Source organism: Mus caroli, unplaced genomic scaffold (assembly GCF_978045245.1).
Source record: "Mus caroli unplaced genomic scaffold, Mus_caroli_1 scaffold_7, whole genome shotgun sequence".
Taxonomy (NCBI): Eukaryota; Metazoa; Chordata; class Mammalia; order Rodentia; family Muridae; genus Mus; species Mus caroli.
This window is the reverse complement of record NW_028227262.1, coordinates 82,776,766-82,802,099: the sequence shown is the minus strand read 5'-3', so window position 1 is coordinate 82,802,099 and position 25,334 is coordinate 82,776,766. Positions and strand designations below refer to the sequence as shown.

Genomic DNA, 25,334 nt, shown 5'->3' with positions numbered 1-25,334 from the left:
GAAGTGTTGTTGGATAAAGGAAAGCCCAAACTAGGAGAGGGCATGGCGTGCTCGGGAGAAGTAGAGCACAGGGTGTGGGGCTAGGCAGGTTCTGCAGGATTGGAGAAGCTTTCTGTACCAAGGCAGGAAGACAAGATTGAGCCCACAGTATTGTAACTCCACAGAAGATGTTATTGGTTTCCCAGTGAAGGAATGAAGCAATAAGATAAGCCATAAGCTTTAGGATTCCCTTGCTTATTAGAAATAAAAGTCTATAAAATAAAAACAGATGTTCACCCCAAATCACTCTCCTTTTCTTGAACTCTTTAAATTTTTTATATTGCATTATTTTTTTTATATTACAAAAGTGGTCTCACAGGTTGAAACTAATAACGTTGTAACTCACTTTCTAAGGCTGTAGTTATTGGTAGTAGTACAAGAACAAGACTATAGGGTGTGTGTTAGTCAATTTTATTTTTTTATCATTGTGACAAAATCCCCGAGATAAGCAACTGAAAAGGAGAAAGACTGCTCCTGGTTAGTGAGAGACTAGACTAGAGCCAGTGGTGGTGTGGGCCTGTTGCTGTAGGTCTGTGTAGCGGCAGGACATTACAGTGGGGAGAGAGAGAGGAAGTGTGGGGACTGCCGTCTTAATTAAGGGCAGTGATTTTTGTTTCTTTCACTAGGGCACCATCTCTCAGTTGGACTAGAAGCCAGAAATCCAATCCTTTTAAACATTGCCTTTGAGGGCATTTACAATTCAATCAGCACACAGCATTTCTACAACTTTTAAAAATACAGTGGGACTTGATCATGACGTAGTTCAAGCTGAAGTCATTGGAAGCACGTGAGTTGACAGCTGATCCTGTCCCTGATTTTAGTGAGACCTTAATGGAAAATGTGTCAGTGACATGATGTACCTAATTATATTAAGAAACTTGCTTTCTGTCAGCTTGTCTTTGGCCTTATTTTGTTTGAAATAAACAGGAGCTGAGTAAAAGCGTAAGGGAGAGCAGGCGTATTATACCATTACCTAGCTGTTTGGTATTTCAAACAGTGATGTCATTTTTAAATGTCTCATTTTGAGTTTACCACATATTATTTTGCACTTACTTACCTCAGAAATCAATGTTCCTGTTGAATAAGGAATCTGGTTCCTTAGTTTAAGGTATTGGATACATAGGATCTATTTAAGAGCTAGGAATTAGTATTTAGTAATACTATGACAATTTGTCCCCTTGGTCTTTGAAGATTAAAGACTTTATAACTATTAATCTAGAAAAGATAAAATTGCAAGAATACACAAATCACAAATCAATTCATATTATTTAATGTTAGATGTAAATAAGTATATTTTAAAATGAATACACAGATATTTACTATTAAATGTGTCAATAATGCACCCAGTTGTACTTACATGTCCAAGCCAAATCAGGAAATCACAACAGTCATATGAACTACATATGCAGTATTAAGAACAGAAAAATAAACCAAGATATCATTTAAAACTGTCTTTTTAATGTTGATCTACTAATCGTTCAGACAACTTCCATCTTGTCATCAAGAGTAGAGTTGTTCCTCTTTAAAGTTTAAAATAAAATTACATAATTTTACACCTTCCAACATGTCCCATGGTTCCAACCTCCCCACTCCAATTCATGGCTTTTTAAAAAATTATTATTGCTACTACATATATGCAAATAAATACATAAATGTACCCTAAAAGTCTGTTTAGTGTTACTTGTGTGTATGTTTTTAGGCCCAACTACTTGGTAATGGATGACCACTTACAGGGGTCACTTAAATGACTGCTTCTCCATTTGTCAGCAGTCACTAATTGGTGGTTGCTCTTCACCTAGGTGTGAAGCCCTATGAGTTTTTCTCCATCTGTTTTGGAATGTCAGCTAATGTTGTCATTATTTAAGTCTTGTTTAAGAAGCTCTATTGTTGATATTATATAGGTATAGATTCCTTCTTCCTCTGACTCTTACAATCTTCTGGCCCTATTTTCTGTGATATTCTCTGAGCCTTAGGTATAAAGGTTGTGTTGTATATCTGTCCACTGGGGACAGACATCCCTTGGTTAGTTAGTTGTTCTCTACATTTGACTAATCATGGCTTTCTGTAATGGTTTCTTTCTGCTTCAAAAAGGAAGTTTTTTTAAATAAGGATGAAAGGGATAAATAACACGAAGGTATTTGAAACAGCTATAAGGAGTCATTATTTTATGTTTACCTAGAATTACATGACATGTGTGTGTTTATATGTGTGTGTAACTATAAGTGTACATTATATATTTTTAATGAAGTTATGCCACTTGTGATGATTCTGCCTCTCCCAAAAGGAACCTAACAAAAACCCAGTACAGGCATGAAAAACCTCCATTTGAGTTATTGGTCAGGGGAGTCCAAGAGACTCCAAATCAATATAGGCTATTACTGTTTCACTTGGTTGCCTTCCAGAAGTTGAAGGTCCCTATTGTTGAAGACATCACACTCCTTGAACAGAGGACCAGGAGATTTGAGCTGGATGTAATCCCAAAGCCTCCTTCTGAAGGATGAGTTTTCATCATACCAGAAGGTTCTGTGCAAGCTACCAAGGGAAAAACGCAATCAATAGTCCAACCCAGTTGTGACCCCTATGAACTGCAACGGTAACCAGAATGGAAAGAGATCCTGGCAGGTGCATAGTGATGTTTATACTTGACTTTCAGGTCCTTAAAAGGATGGGGAAAAGGCCTGGTAGGATAAATCCAGGCAAGTTCCAATGCTAGCCAGGTCACAGATCTTAGAGAAGAACACACACTGCTATGTAACTGAAACAGTGTAATTCCTAAGGACAATCTAAATTCTTGTCCATATTTCCATAAGTACGTGTAGCTCTCTCCCCCATCACAGTTGTTCCACTTAAATGCTACCCTCACCTCAAGACAGGACAAGATCAGTTTAAAGGTCTCATCACAGAACCATTAAAGTTAGCTGGTTCCTGTCCGCACTACTGTGACCATTACTTCCTGTCATTCATGGTTTGTCGAAATGACAGAAAGTCTAGGTTTCTATTATTAAAGGAAAGAGAATAAATATTTACGTTTGCCAAATTTGCCTACACCAGCTCTCTAGACCTATGCAGGTTTTCTTGTTAACTGAAATGTCCTATATTATGTTGCTAGCTAGCATCTCCATATGGAAATAAAATTATAAAAACAAACAAAGCCCAGTGCTTAGTTAAATCATGTTCTCCCTTATTAACCAATCATTGAGTCCTTGGCCAAGGACTTTGTCTATGAATGGTTACTGTATATTGCACGTTTTACTGAACGGACCTCAGTAGGTCGCTGTCTCTTTCACATTACAGAATCCTGGAGCAAAAAGGGGCTGCTGTTCAGTTCCAGGCCTAGCTGTCTCCTCAGTGCACTGCGGGAACTCACTAAGCATCTATTGACCTGGCTGTAAGGCACAGAAATCTAAATTTGGGTGTCAGGAATATATTTGGGTGTTTCCAGTTCAGGGACACTCCAGCAGCTCCGGGTCTGACCCAAATTCGTCCTTTTAAGGGCCTGTGTAGCACAGTGCCATAGAACAACTTCATGTCCCTCTGTAGTCCCCATGTCGTAATTTATCAGCTGTTTCAGGGATGCATACTAAGTCCTGTAAAGCTGGTCCAGAAACAAAGAATCCTTGCAGAGCAGCTTGGCGATTTAGCTCAAATCAATTCTATAAATATTTAGCATTTATGCTGATTGCTGCCTTCCTACCACCATATTATCTTTAGACTTTAATAATATACTGCAAGATTAAATGGAAAGTGCGGCCCATGATGTCTGAGTTTCCCTTTGTTTTATGAAAGGCAGTATATGGCTAATTTTCAAAGAAATAGACATTATTCTTAGGAAAATAATATGATTTTCTATACTATTTCCTTTCTAAACAGAATTTTACTTCGTTTCCACTCTATTCAGAGAGCTCTAATTACCAAAGCATCATAGGAATCTTGAAATAAAGACATCTATTTATATAAATCCCCATCGATTAATAGATGCCAGAAGGGATGGTACACTGCATGAAGCTCATACATAACTTCTTTTTTTCTTTCTTTTCTTTTTCTTTTTTTCTTTTTTGTAAAGTTATCTAATTACATTTTTTTAAATCTCTGCGGCTTTTTTCAGTTTAGAATTGTGGTATTTATTAATATGCATATTGTGGGTTACAAAGAGATAAAAGTTATTTAAGGTAAGGTATAGATAACCTTCCAGGGGCCTTCTTGTGAGCCGTTTGTAAAGGTGACACAGGTATACTATTAAAATTCATGTTAAAATTCAAAGCTCAGTGAAGGATATGGTTTATTCGGAGTCACCCAGAAGTAATCACCATCAAGAGTAAAAATTAGATATCTTTGTGATGTTAATTTTTTATTATATCTCTATGTAGCGTGAAATATTAAGGAACAATCCACACTTTGCGGAAGGCACCAGTGGACAGGCCGGCCTGGCCTGTTCTCATCTCGTCAGCCTTTCTGACCCAGACCTCCGAAATCTCTACACCCAGCTTGCTAAGCTCTCACTGGCAGGCCATCGCCTCGCCAGCCCCACGCTTCCAAATTCTCACGGCCTTTTGGGGTGCATTTCTCGCAAACCCACACTTTGCAGCCATCCGTACCTTTCTCTCTGGAACCCAGTTGAGCCGCCCTGTAAAGGAAAACACCACACAAACTTAGTTCAGAATCAGCAGGTACTCAGTCGCTGAATGCAGCAACTAGCATCCTAATTTTGTAAGCTATTCTAAGTATTCGCCTCCTGTGGCATCTATCATCTAAACAAGGGCCTCTTGTTAGCTACAATTTGTCCTCTAAGCTCTCTCTTTTTCCTGCCTCTCTACTTCTGTTCTCCGACCTGGAAGTCCTGCCTACTCCTTACCCAGGGATTAGTTCCTAGAAATCTTTATTCATTAGGGGAAGGTTCACAGGATATCACCTGAGTAAGGGATTCTCTCCTCATACAAGGCAGCCCCTCTAGGGGAAGTGGGATTAGCATCATAATAAAAACAGCACCAGGGCTAGCCACACATCTATACAGTTATCACACTGTTATACTGTACTGCGTTCTGTAGTATATAAACCAGTTTCTTAGAATTAGCGTCAGTTTCTCCTTCAGCTCCATAACTACAGTAGGTCATAGGTCAAGTTGATATAAGAAAATGGCCCTGTGATCCAGCCTCTGAAGGAACGCTTGGACCCATTTGTCACATTCTGTCAATATTATAGAATTTGGAAAGTGCCTGGATTTTATTATTGGTAGTATTCCAGTTCCATGAAGAAAACTGAGACCTTAAGAATTTAGGTTCTCAACCTTCCTAATTCTGCAACCCTATAATACACTTCATGTTGTGGGTATTATAACTCCCCAACCATAAAATTATTTTGTTGCTACTTCATAACTATAATTTTGCTACTGATATGAATCATAATATAAATACAGTTATGCAGGATATTTTGATATGTGACACACATGTTGAGAACCTCTGATTTGGGCATCTATTTGGGCTTCCGTGTAAAATGTAAATATGGATGTCTTCATTTGCTCTCTAAAGGAAGCCACTAGTTATTCAGCGTTTGACTGTTCCTATGCTGAAGTCAGATCTGGTCCTGAGCAATACAAGGACTCTTGCTTTGTATTTCTTTACTTGATGGATAGATCAAATCTATGTGCTCTGTGATAGTCATCTTTTATAACCAAGGAAACTGCTTCCTGCTGTGGTCCTAGATTCAAACATTTCTGTGCAGGCTTGGGTTCCTCTACTTCTGAGGAGCATATAAATATGATGCTCAGAAAAGTAATTGTCTAGCCAGCTCTGTTCTCAATTATAGATTGCCTTTTATAATCATACACATGAGAATTCCCAGTCAAATTATATACACTAGATAAATGTCCTATATGGCATGTCTCCCTAATAGGAATTATGAAGTTCAGATGTCATGTGTTCATGTGATATTAGTTCCTCTCTAGAGAATACTCAAATGTAGATAATAAAAGTCTCCTAGAGACATCCAAGGTAAATTTAGTAGAACATTAGGTAAGATGTTGTCTGATTGGCAAATGGACGAGAATTTACACCATACACTCACATCTGTAATCCCAGCACCCAGGATGTTAAGGCAAGAGGACTGCTGCTAGTTCAAGGCCAGCTTGGCTTACATAGTAAATTCGATGTTAGCCTGAACTATAGTGTAGGGTACTGTCTCAAAAATATGTGCATACATTCATGTACACAGAGAGACAGGGGAGGAGAGGGGAATGATGGAGGGACAGAGAGGAGAGAATGGATACAAGAGAGCATTCACTGAAAGAGGCCAAGAAGCCTGTTTTATATCATGAAGATTTGATACTAGTAGGTGTATGTGGAGTCAATAATGTATGCATGTGCAATTTAACTTCTTATATCAGTGCATGTTCAAGGCTGTGCATGGAAATAATAGAAACCAGGACTGAGGACAGATTTCCAAACACATTTCATCACCAAATGTTATTTGTCTATATTTTAAGGTCATATCAGACAGATGCACTGTTTTCCTAAGGATTTTTTTATGGAATTATGATTTACAGTGATTGTGATGGAACTGATTGCTTGTGTCCTTGATGCTGGATTGTAACATGCATAGATTGCTAGTTTCAGATTTGCTGTTCTGGAAACCATAAAGTGGGGAGCAGGATGGCTGGGAGCACTCTGGAGATTGGCAATCAGATCTGAAGTCATTTACCCCTGGGTCAGTGGTTGACATAGGGCAAATTGCTAGTGACATAAACCATTCAATCAAGGACTAGTTGTCACAAAGTCAGATACTCCTCGGTGATTCTTTTCTGCTTTGCTAAGAAATGCCAGACTTCTAAGAAGCTCCTTAAACATCAGGACTACCTTGAGATTTAACAAGTACCTGTCCATACTCACCCTAATGTCTATGACACTAGCCATGGCCCAAGTTCCTGACTACCCAACATATTAATACACAGCAGGCTGCATGTTGTAGCAGTGAATCTAAAACCACTCTCTGTTACATTGGATTAGTTTCATTAGAGCTAAAACTTTGCTGTTGCTACACCTCATAACTGTTTGTATCCATGTATTTATGAGCATAAGTACATATGCACCTTCACCTTCCTGCGATGCCCATTTCCTGCTGCTGCCTCCCTTTAGTGAATGGATACACTTGGCTCTCCATGATAGAGTACATCCAGTTTAATACTTTGCTGCATTGTACTTATTGTGCCTATTTGGCTGTGTAGAGGCACCAGTCTAAAGGATCAAACCATGTGTCTTTAGACGTGTAAGCAGAGATCGTGTCAATGCCAAAAACAATGACATTCCACCTAGAAACAGTCTTTAACATCCAGGGCAATTTATCACCAGGTAATATATTACTCATAGACTGAATTTTGAATTTTTAAAGTATTTCATTTCTATCTTTATTTCCCCATTGGCTAGACATGACCGAGCCCTTGACCTCTATCCTTTGCTGAGGCTCCCAAATGCTAAATGTTCCTTTTCATGTAATACTGAATTTCAAGTCTCAAGGGTCTGCTGATTTCCCTCATAGTTCTCATTTGGGACCTATAGATATATATCCTGTTTTGGAAGTTGGTGGTGTATAATATCTTGAGAGATGAGATACATGCTCATTGAATTCTCTGAGTTCCTGAGCCTCACCGTAGCTTCTTTCTCTGTGCAAAATCAAAATTATATTAACTGGATCTTCTGTTGAGTGTGTTGTTTATGAGGACTTGCCATGAGAATACCTGGTAGCTAGTAAAACAACAATCCCAACCACAGCTATGTAAAGAGAGAGACTGGGGACAGGTGATGCATTTGGTCATTCCAAATTAGGGGTATTTGGACATTGTCTTGCTCTATAATCATGACCATTCTGTTTTTCTGAAAAAATAAGCTTTCTTAAATATAGAACTCTCAGAGTCAAATCCATGCTAGTCCTGGACAAATATGCAAAGTTGTCACATCTATGGTAGTTTTTGAAATGAATTAACGAGTGTCTTCATAAGGAGACAAAGACAGCCTAAAGCAGGTTGGAAGAAAGTGCTAGATCTTAATTTTCCAGAACTGAAATTAGGAGGTTGATGAGAAATGAAATATATACCTCCTTGATGAGTTTTGTGTAATATCCCTAGATATAATGGAAAGTTTCCACAAATCCCCATTTGTGAAACAACGTCACAACATCAGAGGACTCTGAGTTCGAGGCCAGCCTATTCTACAGAGTGAGTTTCAGGACAACCAGGCTACACAAAGAAACACTGTCTCTAAAAACAAATGAAACAAAAGAGAAGAGACAGTGACCAGGAGATGAGGATGGCAAGGTGGCAGCTCTTCTTACATGTTAGTGTTCCCTGTGCAGAGACGGTCTCTCTAAACCAAGCACCAGACAGAGCTAAAGCAACAGATCTGTGTATACAAAAGTGGTTCAAATTTGAGGTGCCATTCCATGGTATTTTCTGTGCCTTGTATCTTAATAAAAATAAACACATTGGCTTAAACCAGTGTTATACCTAACACATTCTGAAAGAGTTAGGCAGTTTCTAATAGCCCGGAGAGTTCATAAATAGTCTGTGTCAAATTTTCTTCCTTAAACAAAAGCAACCAGAGACACATACTACTATGGAAATGCATTTTGTCTGCCCAAGTCAGTGATTGACTCTTCACTTGTCCTGTTTCTTCCTTGTGCTTCCATGTCAATTGGACTGTGAAGCTTCATCTTCATTCTTTGGGGAAAGAGCTAACTAAACATCTCCTGAGTGCTGATCTTAGATAACTAAGTTCCTTCTGTCATTAAGATTACAGGCTGTAACTGACTTCGGATGGGATAAAGGATTGAGGAGTGGGAGGGGTTATAGTAACAGAATCTTTTCTGTTTAGAACGCTGTTCCTTCCAAGTGGCAGCTGAGGGAAACCCAGGGATGATGCCTACCATCCCTAGGCTGAGTCCCATCTAAGTGGAACGTTGCTTGAGCCTGTCATTCCCGACTTAGGGGAATTCAGAGGGTAACTGGACATTGTCTTGCTATAATATCATGACCCTTCTGTTTTTCTGAAAAATAAACTTTCTTAAATATAGGACTGTCAGGGTCAAATCTAGGCTAGTTCTGGACAAATATGCAGAGTTGATCACACCTATGGTAGTTCTTGAAATGAATTCATGAGTGCCTTCATAAGGAGACAGAGACAGCCTGAATCAGGCTGGAAGAAAGTGCTACTCCTTAATTTCCCAGAACTGAAATTAGAAATTTGATGAGAAGTGAAATACCCACCCTTTTGGTGAGTTTTGTGTAATATCGCTAGATATGATGGAAAGTTTCCACAAATCCCCATTTGTGAAACAACAGTGAGCTCAAATTTACTTACAGTTAAAAAAAAAAAGTTGGGTAAACACAGTAAAAAGTGAACTCATTAATTCTCTGAATTTAAATTGTTGTAAAGTTGCCCTCAGACTTTAAAAATGTTATTTTCAGATGATATATGAAAATACCTTCACTTATTATAGTAATCTTATTCTTTTTTAAGACATTTATGGTTTTTTTAAGCATTTTTTGACTTTGAGTTAACTCAGATCTAGTAAGATCTCTACCAGGTTAGCTCTGAATCCTCACCTGTGCAAACAGACATGCTAGTTGGAGCTTTTTTCTCCGCAGAACTTTCTAAACTTGAAAGAAATGCATTTCTGCTACTAGCTCCCTGCCATCTGTGCAGTGTTCACTCATCAGTATGACTTCCTCTGACTTTTGCCCACTGCTGATGGCTTCGTTTTACCTGTTGACATGAACTTGGCTGCTTTGAATACCCTGCTGGTCATGGAGGAATTAGCCACATGTGCAATAGCAGCTTTGTGCTATGCTCATATTATTTTCAGAGTGGAGTAATCGGAGAAGTATGTTATTTCTTTAGAATTAGGTATTCCTCTTGTAAGGATTTGCATTTACATAGTCTCCTTCTCCTACAGACCTCTGAGTAAACTGTGTGGTTTTATGGAGAAATGGATTCCACTTGCCATCATCACATGTCAGACCTGTGCTTGTTAATTTTGGAAGCAGGCAGAATGAATTAATTCATTTCTCTGGGTACAAGTTGGATATGACTCTTAAATATGAGATTTGGTGACTGTGTTGAATTCTATTTTCTGTCATGTGTACATTTCAACAATGCTCCTCATTTATGGGAGTGTGTGTGCTTTGTTGTGTACTATCTCCTCGAACTCAGAACCACGGTCACTTCTCATGCACCCAAGGAAAGCCCTACCTCCAACAGCAGAGTCAATGCCATCTTGACATTGTACAGACATTCCCAAACATGTCTACTAGTTAGAGTCATTAAGAGTCCTTTAAAAGTGCCAAAGCCAGACATACAACCCCAGTATGAAAACTCCTATTTTGGGGGATGGGCTATAGGCATCAGCAATTTTGGAGATCTTCTGTTGATTCCAGCTTCTAAACAGGTATGGGCTTAGGCTTATCCTGAACCAGCTGCCATAATTGAGCTGGGGACCATCCTTCTCTTTCAGAGTAGTGAAGGAAATTTTGAAGTGAACATTCAACAGAATTGGGCTCTCCTGCCAAGGACAGAAGGAAGGAGAAGTGCTTTGTAGGCAGCCCACTATCATGGTCAAACAGTGCTTTGGGGTCTTGGACTACATCCTATTGTGAATTCTGTTCTTTCTACCTGGCAGTGTGACCTTGGGCATATTTTTAAACCATTTCTTCATCTGTAAAGTAAGGGTAACACAGAAAATTACTAGCATTGCGTAACAGATTAATGGAAAGGAGATATATAAGTGTTTCTACCTCTGTGCCAGCTAGCACAAAGCAGGCAGCCCAAAGAGAGGGCAGCAGTGCAGTGGGAGGGAAGTATCAGAGCAGGAGGAGCAAACAGGCCTGGCCATCATTGCTGCTGCTGCAGTTAGCAGCTCAGGATGCGTGTCTTAGAGAAACATGGACCACATTATTGGTTCTCCCCTGTGGCTGCACTTGACATCACTTTGGGAACTTTTAAAGCACCAGTGCCTGGCTATGTCTAATTCAGTGAATGGGGCTTTCTAGGTGTGGGATCCAGGCATCTGTAGTTATGAAATAGATTCCCAGACAAGTTGAGTCATCAGGCTGGGTGAAATGCTTTGGTCTTCCATCGGTACAGAATGAGGGCAGTGTTTAATCTGCTCCCGGTTGTCTTGTTGCTCTGATGACTGACTGGAGTCATGTATGTAGCTCTAGCAAAGCTCATTTTGAACTAGTTTGGATGGCTCTTGCCTGTTTTATGCCTGATAAGCTCCTGTACACCCTCAGTGCATACAAATGGATTTCCTGGTTACCTACTCATTTTACAAATGACTTCATGGACCTCAAGACGGAATGAGTCAGGAAGGGACCAGGTGTCTCCTTACAATTCTTTTATATAAAAGTTTGATTCCATTCACTGTGCTTAGTTTTAGTTTCCTATATGTAGATTGTGCAGTTCATTCTCTTGGTTTATAAGAAGTGTGTTTTCCATTAGCTACAATGCAGAAGCAATTACAGACATGCTGTGTAGAAACCTGCTTTAGATATTCTCCTAGCTTTCAAAGGCTTCCCTAAGAGTTGTAATTTTTAGGTGCTTTGTTTACTAGTCCAAGGGTGTGTTTTGTCATATGTTGAAAGACCACACTGGCTATAAAAATAAGACGGTGAGTAAAAACCCAGAGAAGCTGTAAACATCTGTGAGAGCTTGCTCGGCAGGGCTGCTTGTTAGGGGGAGGCTCAGAACACATTCATTGTGTGCAGCTGGTGATACATGTGCTCTCACAAATGGGGCCATTAAGAGGAGCTGTTAGATATATGGCCAGCTGTCCTATGGGCTATAGATCTGCCCCATTAGCTGGGTGTAATAGAAACTAGAAGGGCCACACTCACAAACTCTCCGCTAAATTGTAGCTCGGATTCTGCACAGACTTGATATTTTAAAGAACACAGTAGTTATCTGAGGACCCAAACTTTGATCCACATAGTCTCTCTTTAGAAACTGGAGATGGAATCTGCCATGCTAAGAGCATTGGTCAGAGCTGGCCTGTGGTCAATGGTCAAGGATACTACAGGTCATGAAAAAGTTGAGGTGCCATGGGAGACCCAGGCACTGGTCTTGCTGCAGACACCTCAAATAACCCTGCAGAAGAATTGGCAGACAGGTCTTGGCTGTGGTCCAGGTGGAAAAAGTCAACCTTGTTACATGTGGTGTGCACACTGTAGGCTCCGTATTTCACCCTGGAAATGCAGGCTCAGGTGTTGGAATAAATGGCCAGTCTGTTGAAAAAAAATGGGGAAGTTTTGCAAATTTTCTGTGTATATAGCAGTTTCCTGTTTAAGAAATCTGCATCGAGTTCACAGTACAGGAATTTTCAGTTGACATTTGTACACACAAATGTGTGAATGCTTGCACATGTATGTGAGCAGAGGTAGAGGTATTGTGGGAATGTGTTCTGGAGGTTGTCAGTTTAATGGCAAGTCCCTTTACCCACTGAGCCATCTCACTAGCCTATATAGTTGGCATACAGTTTTTGCGCCACTTTAAAAATTGTTTTGTTTATTTGACTATTTGTTAATTTAATTTTTATTCACTTTATTTTGTCTTCACGCAATCTCAAGCAGTCCAAGCTGGCCTTCAACTTTAATTGTAGCTGAGAATGACCTTGACACTGGTCCTCCTGCTTCTGCCACTCGTGTGCTGGAATTACAGCTGTGCACCAATATACCCAGCCAGGATTTAAGATGGTCTTTTACATTTAGAGATAAGAATGTGGACTGGGAGATGACTCAGTATATAAAGCATTTGATGTGCACATGTAAGGATCAAAGTTTGGGTCCTCAGCAGCCACAGAGAAGATCAGACAGTCCTAGGAGCCAGTTTATAATCTTAGCACTGGGCAAGATGACTAGCCTGAGTCTGTGAACTCCTGACCAAGGGTGGACCCTTCCTGAGTAAATAAAGTGGAGAACAATCAAAGACCTCCACACATGTGCACCTACATTGCAAGCAATCAGAGACTACCCCCAATAGTAATAAGACATGATTATCCAGGAAAATTCATCACTTTTCTAAACTCTATACAGGGAAAGTGTTAATACATATAAAATACTGTAATCTAGAAAAAAAATTAAATGAAATTAATTTGAAGCAAAAGACAACTTTTATGTCCTAACATAACTTTGTGTTTGTTTGTGTGTGTATATATGTGTGTGTGTGTGTGTGTGTGTGTGTGTGTGTGTATGTGTGTGTGTGAGAGAGAGAGAGAGAGACAGGAGAGAGAGAGAGAGAGAGAGAGAGTGCGCTCTATAAACTTTTTTCTCAAAGGAATTTGCAACAAGGATTATCAACACACAGCTGTTATGCCACAGCCTTCCTAAGTGTCATTGAGAGTTGTTTAAAGAATTTTACATGTTAAGTTGCTGCTCCTCTGTATAGAAGAGCACCCTCACAACTGGCGTTGTGTTGTCTATAAGCAAGGTACTAGGCACAAAGCTCCATAAAGCCACCTTCTGAATGAGCTCTGCCAAATGGTGCCCTGATTAGAGTAAACTAATTAGATGGCTAATTAATTCTGCCACTCACAGATTGCAGAGTTTAATTGATAAAATAGATTGCCTCCAGTTAGTATTGATTCCCAGGTCACAAAGGACAAGCTATTTCTCAATTAGACTGGGTAATCATTCTGAAACAGTGTAAATCAAGAACCTAACCATTTAATGTTAATTAATGTCTAGTTAAATCCAGCTAATGAGTCAGAGTGTGTGATTCATTCTACATATTCCTCTATGAGGACATTAGAGTCAACTCGCAGATTGTGTTCTTAGTCAAGATTCTTAGCAGTGGCCCACTGAAGAATGCCAGGGAGCTTATTATGAGATGCATGCTGAGGATGAGATTTTATCTAAGAGTGGCAAGACATTCACAAGCACAACAGTATTCCTGATACTGTAACAAATGTCTGAGATAATCAGCCTAAAGGAAGAAAAGGTTCATTCAAGGTTCATTTTGGCTCACAGTATTAGAGCTTCTAGTTACTTGACCCTGCACGTTCTGATCCTGTCTCCTGGAGCACATGGTGAAGTCAGGTGTTCACCTCATAGTGGCTAAGGAAGCAAAAAGGAAGAAGATAGCAGAGCCCTACAGTTCATTTCAGGGAATACCCCTCTCTCCAAAAAAGTGAGCTAATCTTCTTCTCCCAGCTTAAGTATCTTATAATTTACTAAGTTTTCACTATAATAGGGTTCCTTGTTGACAGTCTGTACTGTCTTAGCCACCATGGTCCTCAGTGAACCTAAGGGGAAGTGAATCAGAGAGGGACATTAAATTGCCTTGTAGCCTTGGTCCCTATGCATGGATTCTTGCTACACAGGAAGGGGATTCCAGGGACAATGAAGGCTTCACAGTTCTCAAAGAACAGGTTGGAACATGCCTATCCTGCCATCACCTGTGGTACCTTGCAGTATCAGCCTGGCCACTTGTCTATCTGTGCTTGACTAGTGAGGGTAGATGGTTTGCAATGAGGCAGGTTAGTAGTAATGAGATGTTAGCAAGTAGGATGAGGGGTACTGGGTCTGGTTCACTGTAGCTACTTGCTGAATCAGGAATCTCCAGTATGCACTCTCCTGCTCTCCCTACTCTTCTATAGATCCAATCCTTTTCAAGGGGAGCATCAGGTGACTAGGAAATCTGGGCGCTTTGCTCCCTTGTCAGAGGCATACTTAGGAGTCTCTAGGAGAAAAACAAGAAAAGTCTCACTTAGAAATATTTATATATATATTTAATAAAAAGAACTCTATACCAGGAAGGAAAATGTTTGGTAATCAAGATTAAAAAACATATCAATCCAAGGTGAATTCTAGCTTTTTAAATTTATCTTCAAATCTACATAGAAAGTTAGGTTCTGAAATATTCAATCTGGAGATTATAATAATTGCATCATTTAGGTGAGGGGCCCTCAGCTCTCTTAGGTGATAATACCCAAAATGCCATAGTAAAATTCAATGGTGCTTCTAGGCTCAAAGAAATAATTAAAGCTGGATCACAGCACCCAGAGAATTAGCAGAGGACAGACCCTGGGTCGTCCTTGTCAGGCACTTTCAACTAGTAGATTAGAGTGTCCAGATTTGATTTGTGTGTCTGTTGATGCTGCTCCTAACTCTGGGTTGCATACTATTTGCATTCATATTCTACTCATCATGGTTTTCTAGCAGCAAATAAATTGTGATTTTCTTCAGGATATCTTCCAGTATCTGATTCCATGTGTTCATTAGTATTTCTTGTGAGGTTTGGAAACAGCTCATCTCACCCTGCGCATTTGCTGCAGCACGCTGCACACCTAGAGGAGGGCATCTTCCCCCTCAGCAGCCACTTTTCTGTGGAGGTTCAGCACTCAGCCAATCAGCCATCTTTCCATGGAGCCACAGCACTCAGCCAATCCGCAGTCACCTTTCCATGGAGGCTCAGGACACAGCTACTAGGGCTCTTACCTTCTTGGTGCTCTCTTCCCTTTACCTGCAGGAGAAGCCCTACCAGTGCTCAGAGTGCAGCAAGGCCTTCAGCCAGAAGCGGGGCCTGGATGAACACAAGAGGACACACACAGGAGAAAAGCCTTTTCAGTGTGACGTGAGTTGGGAATCTCCCTTTCTTCCCTGGTATTCCGTGGTAACCAGTAGGGCTGTCTTTGTCTGTGTATGCGTTTGATTTGTGTGTCTGCTGGGCTGTTCCTAACTCGGGGTTGCATACTCTTTGCATTCATATTCTACTCACCATGGTTTTCTAGCAGCAAATAAACTGTGATTTTCTTCAGGATATCTTCCAGTATCTGATTCCATGAAGCTGTTCTTCCAGGGTGTAAATTTGGCAGAGTTTGAGACAATTCAGTTAGACCCAAGTCTTTGACAAGTTAGTGAATCAGTAGAATTATTATGACCAAAATATAATGCATGTGTGCCTGAAATTCTTTTTAAAATTAGAATATAAAAACTATATTTAGCTAATCATAGATGTTAAGTACAAACTGAGTTTTCAGAATATGCATATAAATTACTTTAGGTTAAACAAAATGCTACTTAGGACATCTTCTATCTAGGATATTTGAATTGAAACAAAATAAGTTGGTATTGCTGTTTACACTATTTTTGAAGGGAAAAAGTACTACTGTGCTTGGTAAACTTAATAAAAGCATTGATTGGGGGAAGTGATTTCATCATCAGTGGTTATTGGTTATGTCAGTGGATCAACCCAAATGTTAAAGAAGACACCAGGGTGCATGTCATTCACACACACACACACTCACACTCACACAAAATAAAAATAATATATATATGTGTATCAGAGTATCAGTGGAATTTAATTAAAATTGTGATGTATGAAATAGCTCAGCACAACAAAGTCATTGTGAATGCTGAGTTTACTGAAGAGCATAATCCCATCAGCAGGTTCCAGAGGAGAACATGTGGTCCAAGGAGTCCCTGTGAAGGAAAATTCACAACTGCAGGCAGGATTCTTTCCCTGCCCTATGAAGTGTCAAGCAGGCTAAAGCAACAGTATGTTCTTACTCATAGGTACCTACATCCTGGCACACTGTGGGCAATCTCACCTGTAGGGAAAGAAGTGCATGCGTATAGAACATGGTCCTGAGATGGAGCAGCTTGGTAATTCCATGTGTCTTGATTCTTTTCATAGAGACAGAAGCAATTCAAGTGACTTGAATGTACAACTACACAAATAACCTTTTCAGACCTGAAATACTCTGCCAGTGGCATATGGCTCTTTGCTTCCATCATACTCAACCTACCTCTGACACCCCCAGAACAGTTTTGTTGAGCATTTCCCTGGGTGAACTGTATTAGAACCTACTTCTCCAGGATTCCAATCTAGACTGCAAACTAGGAAACTGGCAGCTTTCTGGGACTTCCTTTAACTCTCACATCAAATTGGGTCTGCTCAGAGAGGCAATCCTTGACCTTTCCATGGGGGACAGCCACTCTTGGACTAAGCCACGCTAATAAATCGTGTGTGTGTCACACACACATAAATTTAGATGTATATAACATTTGCATAAGCATAGTTATATAACATACATACATGTAGATATATATATATAACTTATATATGTTATATATTTGTTAATCCTATCAGCTCTATTTCTTCAGAGAATTCTGATTGAGACAGTCCTTGGGATGAAGCTCAAATCATAATGCTTTGCAGCAAGGACTGCTGAAGCATCTTACTTGCTCTGATGTGTTTACTTAACATAAAATTAGCCATTTATAAATATTTGGAGTTCGGTGGAATTTAGTACATTATCCTTGTTGTGTAATCACATTTATGTGGCTTCAAAGCATTTTTCTTTAACCAAAAAAAAATAAAATAAAATAAAATAAAAAGAAAGAAAGAAAGAAAGAAAAGAAAAGAAAAAAGAGAAAAGCCCACTTCATTAAGCTGCTTCTATGCCCTGAAAACCATTACTCTGTTTCATTTTTACGGATTTCTTTTTCCTGTGTATTTCATATAAATGAATTTATACAGTATCTGACATTTGAGATTGACTTCTGTCTCAGTGTGGCAAGCATCTGCAGGCTATTCCTTTCCATGATGAGGATACCCTGTTGTGTTAATATCAATCTGTCCATTGATAGTCATTTGATGTTTCTGCTTTTGCTGTTTGTACTAATTGGCTGTGGCAGGCATGGGTGTTTGTAAAATTGTTGGGGTACCTGTTTTCATTTCTTTGGGGGATGGAACATCTGAGTTGTATAGTAATTCTGTGTTTATTCTTTTTTTATTGAAAATATTTTTTCCCTACAGATTATTGTAATCAAGGCTTCCCCTCTGTCATGTCTCAGGTCCTTACTGCCTTTCTACCCATGTAATTCCATGCCTTCTTTCTCTCTCTTTAGAAAACAAAGAAGCCAATAAAACACAAAAATATAAACCACACATACACACACACACACACACACAAAACACACACGTGCAAACACAAAACCCCACAAAATTGAAAAGATAATATATAAGAAAAACACATGTAACATAAATATGTCTGAAAAAAATTATTAGGAGATAAAGTCTCTCAAAATATCACTGAGTTCCTTTTGTGTTAGCCTTCGACTGCTGGCTGGGTGTGGGGCCTCCACTGAGTATGGCTTGTATATCCAGCTAGCCACTGGAGCTAAATCATGTTATAGCACTGTATAAGGATTCTGGGTTTTCCACATCCTTGTGAGTTTTTAGTAAACACCTTTGATTATGTTGATGAAGTTTTCTGAACAGGCATTTGTTTTCAAACCAAATACTTCTGAATTTTATCAAGTACTTTTTCAACATCCATATGACCATGTTTGTCTTTTTCTTTGTTCTAGTAATGTGAAGTGACCCTGTTGGTTTTCTTTTTGTTTTTTTTTTTTTAATTTATTTTTTTACATTATTTTCTTCATTTACATTTCAAATGCTATCCCAAAAGTCCCCCAGACCCTCCCCCTCCCCACTCCCCTACCCACCCACTCCCACTTCTTGGCCCTGGCGTTCCCCCATACTGAGGCATATAAAGTTTGTAAGACCAAGGGGCCTCTCTTCCCAAAGATGGCTGACTAGGCCATCTTCTGATACATATGCAGCTAGAGACACGAGCTCCGGGGTTACTGGTTAGTTCATATTGTTGTTCCACCTATAGGGTTGCAGACCCCTTTAGCTCCTTGGGTATTTTCTCTAGCTCCTCCATTGGGGGCACTGTGTTCCAATAGCTGACTGTGAGCATCCACTTCTGTGTTTGCTAGGCCCCAGCATAACCTCAAAAGAGACAGCTATATCAGGGTCCTTTCAGCAAAATCTTGCTGGTGTATGCAATGGTGTCAGCATTTGGAGGATCATTATGGGATGGATCCCTGGGTATGGCAGTCTCTAGATGGTCCATCCTTTTGTCTCAGCTCCAACCTGTTTGTTTTCTTATTTGATCCTCCGTTGCAATCTTTAAATGATCCCTACTTGGTCATGGCTTAGAATTCATTCAATACAGTTTTGTTAAATGTGCTTGTTTCATTTGTGTGTGGCACATGTGCGCACATACATGAGTGTTTGTGGATGTGTGTATCTCAATCCATAAGTGTTAATCTCTACTTTGCTTTGTTTTTAATGTATTCATCTGGCTTTAGTAACAAGGCTGTGCTAACTCCAGGTAATCCATTTTAAAAGTGCCCTTCTCACTTTAGGAAAGAGACATTGCTGTAACTGTGAATATTTGGTAGAATTCATCCTTTAGTCCTAGACTTTATTATTATTTGATTTGATTCAATGCCTTGATGTTTTATAGAACAGTTGAGCTGTTGTTGTGCTTATTTTTTTTAAGCGAGTGGCAAACTGTAAAATAAAATTCATTTACCTCCTGGACTGCAGGACTCTGTCTTCGTATGACCCCTCATCTGTCAATTCTCTTATATCTGTGTCTCTATACCCCTGTTGCCACTTCCATCTTTCTCTCGTAGCCATCATCTGATGAGGCAGCAAATCTGTTCAGCTTTGCTCGTGACTCTACAGACTCACTGTACATCATGCTCAGCCACTCTGTTAGTCTCTGGGATGTGGAAGCAGCTTCTCTCTGTGTTGGCAGCTTCGCTGCTAACCATCTGCCAGGACTTGCCACCCCGAGTCATCTGCCTGGGAGTTGCACTCGACTCTCTCTATGAAAATCCTTCAGTGACCATGATCTCATTTAACACAGAATCCCCAGGATCTGCACCCTTGCCCTCCTCCCCACTTTCTGTGCTCATGGCCCCTCCAACCCTGGCCTTTCTGGTGTGCTCAACCCCATCTCTCTCACTGTGCTCACCAGTGTGCCCTCATAGCCGCTGCTTTCTCTGCTTGAACACCTTTCTCTTTGGGTATCATATTGTTTTGTTCTGTTTTCTTATTTGTCTGTTGTTCAGTTCTTTCCTTGTTGTTTTGAGACAAAATTATACTCTGTAGCCCAGGTTGTTCCAGTGTTTTGTAGCCACTCCCTTGCCTCTGCTACAAAGTGCTGGCATCTTGTGCTCCAACATGCCTAGCCCTTGGAGCATCTTCATGGCCTACTCCCACACTCTCTTCTGGTCCTGCTCGAATTACTTTCTCTGCTAGCCCTCACCTCATAGTCTCCGTCTCCTCCATGTTCCTTCTACCTATCCAAAATAGTACATATTTCTTTAGTTATTTGTTTTATTACATTGCATTGTTCATCTTTTTGTTTATTACTGGAGTGTGCACATTTGAAGGGACTTGGTTCTCTCTTTCTAATACCTGTGTCCTGGGGATCAAACTCTGGTTGTTGGGTTTGCCAGCCTATCCACTGTGCCCTCTTGACTGCCTTTATATTCTTTTTTATGTAGAACGGGTCTATGAAAGTAGGAGAAAGATTTTTTTTTTCATTTTTGTTTTTTTGTTTGTTGGTTGGTTTTGTTTTGTTTTTTCATTATTGGTTTGTCTGTTTGCAAGCATAGAACTAAACCTCATATATAAAAAGGATGTTGTAAGTATTTTTAAGAATGAACACTTAAATGAGTGAACTACTGTTTGTAAGCCATGTCTAAATCTAGCTGAGAAAGGAGCATGGAATAGGCCTCCCTGACAGTAGCGTTTGAACTTCTTTGGGTGGCGACTAAATGGCATTTCTCTTATTCTCTGTTAGAATGCTTCTACAACTTCCCACCCATCCATGACATATCACCACTCTGTTTTAGGATGCGTCAGATCCTCAGAGTTCATCTCCAACTCACAACTTCTTTTCAAGTCTTTTTTATACTGACCGCTAAGCCATACTTACTTCAAGTAAACAGTGTCTGCACATCCTCAGCCCTCTGCATTTCTTCTCTCCCTGCAGTCTTGTCCTCGCCCAGGAGATAATTCTCCTCCATCACTGCCATGGGATTCCTTCCACATCTCCACCTTGTGAGTCCTCTTCGTAGTGCTTGTCCCAGTCTCTTCCAGGCATTGAGTAAGCTCACATCTGTGCCTCTCTTGGTACAGAGTGAATGTCTGACTCTAGAAATAGATAGTATATGCTTTGTCATTTTATTACTAAGTCTAGTGGTGATTACACTCATTAAATATTAACTGAAGTTTATTTAGAATCCCCACTCCCAACTATGGAAGTACTTTCATGTCAACATCTTTTTTCATTTTGTTCTAAAACAAAATCAGTCCACTTTTCTTAGTGTAAGAGTGAAAAACAAAGCTTTCCCACTCTTGGTATTTGAATTGGAACTAAGCCAGGACAGGGTTGGGAATCCCTGGTGGAGGAGAAGAAAAGGAGGTGCCCCTGCTGTGCAGTTTTAACTCTCCCTTGTTTTCAGTGTGACTCTAAATGGCTAGGCATGAAGCTGATTTACTATGAGCATCCTCAGAGTTCTTTAATGGCTATACTTAAGCTAATGAATGCAAATCTTTTTGCATCTCAGTAATACATTTCAAGTGTGCTCTCCAAGGACAGCTAATGCTCTGCTCAGGCTCACATTGAACAGTGCCTGTTGGATTGTTCCTGTCTTCTCTCCTGTGTGGATTCTCTAGACATCCTTAGTTCTCTTAGTCATTACCAATAACTTCAGCCTCTTGCTCAGCTTCCTTTACCTCCTCTCTGGTTGTCATTTCTGTGATTTTCCCATGGAGACTAAGGACATGGACTTGTAGTTAGAACGCCTCCCTTCACAACAATGCACCAAAATATCTGGAAACTGTACTTTTATTATCAAAGCTACTTTTATTCCTTAAATGGTATGAGCCAGACAAAGAGGAGAAAGAACAGCCAGTTCACCTATCTCAATTTAAAGTGAAAACCTCCAGTTGAAACCAGGATCTGCCCTGGGGAAGAGGTATAGGCCGAGTGCAGATAGCCTGGCTTTTATTCTTGGGAATCGGGTTAACCTGCACATGTCCCTGGAAATGAGACTATCTATTCAGAGGTACAGGAATGGGAACTGAATCAAGCAATGTACAGGAATCACTAAGACAGCATCTGGATAATAATGAAAGCCATGCTTGGCACAAAAGTGACAAGGGAACAAGGTCATACCTCCTCAGTCATTATAGAGATCATGTAAGGCATATAATGTTAGATAAATAAACACTGATAAATACCTAATTACCACTTATGATAAAGATTGAAAAGGGAAGGTACAAATACCAAGCAGATCTAACGGAATAATTAGGAAAGAATTATCTGTGTTTATGTGCCTCTGTTTATTTATCTGTTTAAGCTTAAAAGATGAGGAGTCAGCTATGGCGGTAAGAGCATTTTAGAAGAGCAAACAGCATGGTTGGAGGTGATAGGGGGTAAGGAATCCTGGGGAGAGGGGGTGGAACATGGTCAAAGAGAAGGAGTGGAGTGCAGGGTGACATTGGCTAGCCAAGGATAGCAAGGTTTCCACCACTGAAAGGAATTGACTCACTGTAATATCTGCAAGAAGACACTACAAGTGCTGTGAGCAGTGTCGACTTTGGCACTGGGTTCAGAGGAATAGGACATGTAAATGCGAACACATATAAAACAATTTGGTACTTCTTTTACATGAAGATACGTCCTATAAAAACACACTTTAAGGTCTTTGAAATTATTCATAGTTTTTGAGGTATTTATATTGCTCATAAGAGTCCCTTATACATACACATACGTATGTATAGATATAGACAGATATATGATAGATATAAATATGTAGATAGGTATGTATATCTTTTTTCCCCTCTTCTGTCATTGATCATCATTTCCTTTTTGTAAATTCATATATATTTATGGATTAATGCCCTGAGCATTTAAGTTCCATATGATAATACAGAGATACCCTCAGAAAAACTACCCAGGTCAGTCCTTAAGCTGAGGATGCACACTGCAAAAGGAAAGCTAAGGCTGTTTGAGGACACTGAGCAGAGACTAGCACCTGGCAGGCATGGGTGGGCGGCAACCCTCTAATAGCTGAGCCTCAGTCCTCCATTGTGACAGCTTCCTCCTTAGTCTCTGCCAGCTCCCAGCCACATTCAGGCCTGATTCCTTTCTGTATTTGTTGCTGTTACAGTAAACCCTCTGTCCTCCATAAAGGACAGAGCACACAGCTCTCATTTGCCGCACTCACTTCACAACCCTCATTCAGAGCACCAGCTTTCTTTAGCTTTTCCCTCATCAGTATTTATTATGGTTCTTTTTGTCTCTAAATTATTTCTTCATTATTGAAGTAGATATTATTTTCAAACAAATGTCCCTTAGTGTCCCTCTACGACGTAAGTTATTGTACCTTACTTACATGTTGCTACTGTATACTTTTTATTACCAGGTTGTTTGATGGCAATGTTAAGCCAGGCTGCCAGGCTGTGAAATAAACTGCTTATATGCCTTAGTTAAACAACATTATAAACAAGAAAGAAGGAAATGGAATCCTGGGTAATAAATTCGAGTTGTAATGCTTATAGCATTGTTAACCAGTCACACCACAAGTGGCTATAATGCTTAAATATCATTAACCAATCAAACCACAAGTGCTTTAAACTCTTAAAGCCTTGATAGCCAGTCACATCTCAAGTGGGGCTAAATTGAAAACATTACAGTAAAATATGTCTTGTGTATTTATGTCCTGTGGAGAGATGTCATCTAGGCTGTAAATCACAGCACTTAAGGAGTTGTTGTGAACTATAAATATACTTTATTATGCTCAGGAAGGTATGTTCCTAGGCAATTCTTTCTCAAGTCCGGAGCTGGATAGAGGAAAGAGTGCTTGAGGGTGGTGCAAGCCGTGCAATTAAATGCAAGAGATGCTTGAGACTACAACTAACTTCTTTGTCTGGGTGTGAAATTCCATTTATTCTGAGAGCAGTATTTGTCCTTAGACCCACTAGCACATACTTGATAGAAGGAATTTTCATAATGTATATTGTGTATATGACAGAGTGGTTTGTCACCAAATGTGGTGTTTCTGGTTCTTTTCTAGGTATGTGACTTGGCTTTTAGCCTGAAGAAAATGCTTATTCGACACAAGATGACACATAATCCTAACCGTCCGATGGCAGAGTGCCATTTCTGCCATAAGAAGTTTACAAGAAATGACTACCTCAAAGTGCACATGGACAACATCCATGGTGTAGCTGACAGCTAAGAGGAGCCGCAAGGAACCACACCATGTGAAAGAGCTTCTAATATGAATCCCAGATTCTTCTCACCTGATTGGCTTAACAGAAATAACCACAAAGAATTCATTGATCTGACAGTGTTTATGTGCCTATCTTTGTAATCTATAGATGCAAAAAAAAATCCTTTTACCAAAAATAAATTCAAATAGAAAACAATAATACTTTGTAGATTACAGATTTAATCTGGCTGATTAAAAATTAAATTCAGAGTACGGCTCTTGACTTTCTTTTATGAAGTTTATTAACATGTACCCATTAGACCTTTATGTTGTTATTTATGTGTGTGAATATAGCATCTAGTTCTTACTAATTCAGGTAGAAATCAAGACACCCAAGTACTTCTTTACAGATTCTACTAGTAAGACCATGTGTTTTTAAAGTCTCAAGCATGAAAATATTTGATAAACAGACAAGGATTTCATTGTATTTAACAATTACCTTAAAATAAAGAGATATTTGAGAACTAAAGTTTCTATTAAAATATTGCTCACTTTATAAATTTCTGAGAACACACTATTTTTATGTATCATTCTGATGCTTGTATTCATGCTGTAGAAATGCTTTATATAGTAGAAACAAATATAACAGCTATATTTTGTTTTTATCAGACTGATCTTTGTGAGTTTTAATGTCCATTCTGAGAAATTAGCAGTAGTAAACATTCCCTGCTAGAAACAGAAAGTCATTTCCCGCCATCACATCAGTTATATGGAGAGAGCCCCCGCATGCAGGAGTTGTCCATACAGGTACAACAGTTCTCAGAGCCTGTCTGACTGATGTGATTCTCATCACACTTTTGAATTATCCTCAGTCATCTCATGCAATTAGAAATCTAGAATACCAAAAAAAAACTCTGCTGATTGCTATGCTTTAAATTTGTTCCAGCAAAATCTACAGCCAGATACAATGAGCAAGGCATGATGATATAATATAATAACAGTGTCAAAATAACTGAGAGTTACAAACCAGAAAAATCAAAAGAAGCACAGTTCATGGACCTATGTGGTCAGCATCAATTTTTGAAGAGAGGGGAGTTAATGAAAAGAAAGTCATTTGGTGGTGAGGAGTTAGGGAGAAAAGTTACCCAAGGACTTGGGAATCTCAGAGTCACAAAACCACAAAGATTCTCTATAGACATTTAAAGCCTTTGAAGATGCCATGCTT

General features: G+C 39.6%; 1 protein-coding gene across 2 annotated transcripts in view; it reads left to right on the top strand.

Moving 5' to 3' along the window:
* The window catches only part of Prdm5 (PR/SET domain 5), a 180,333-nt gene extending 155,829 nt beyond the window's left edge, over nt 1-24,504 (top strand). For both annotated transcript variants that reach the window (XM_021164996.3, XM_021164998.2), the window contains 2 exons: nt 15,546-15,650; nt 23,972-24,504. In XM_021164996.3, the coding sequence (XP_021020655.1) occupies nt 15,546-15,650; nt 23,972-24,136 (270 nt within the window). In that variant the 3' untranslated portion in view covers nt 24,137-24,504. The remainder of the gene's footprint in view (nt 1-15,545; nt 15,651-23,971) is intronic.
* The last annotated feature ends 830 nt before the right edge of the window (nt 24,505-25,334 follow it).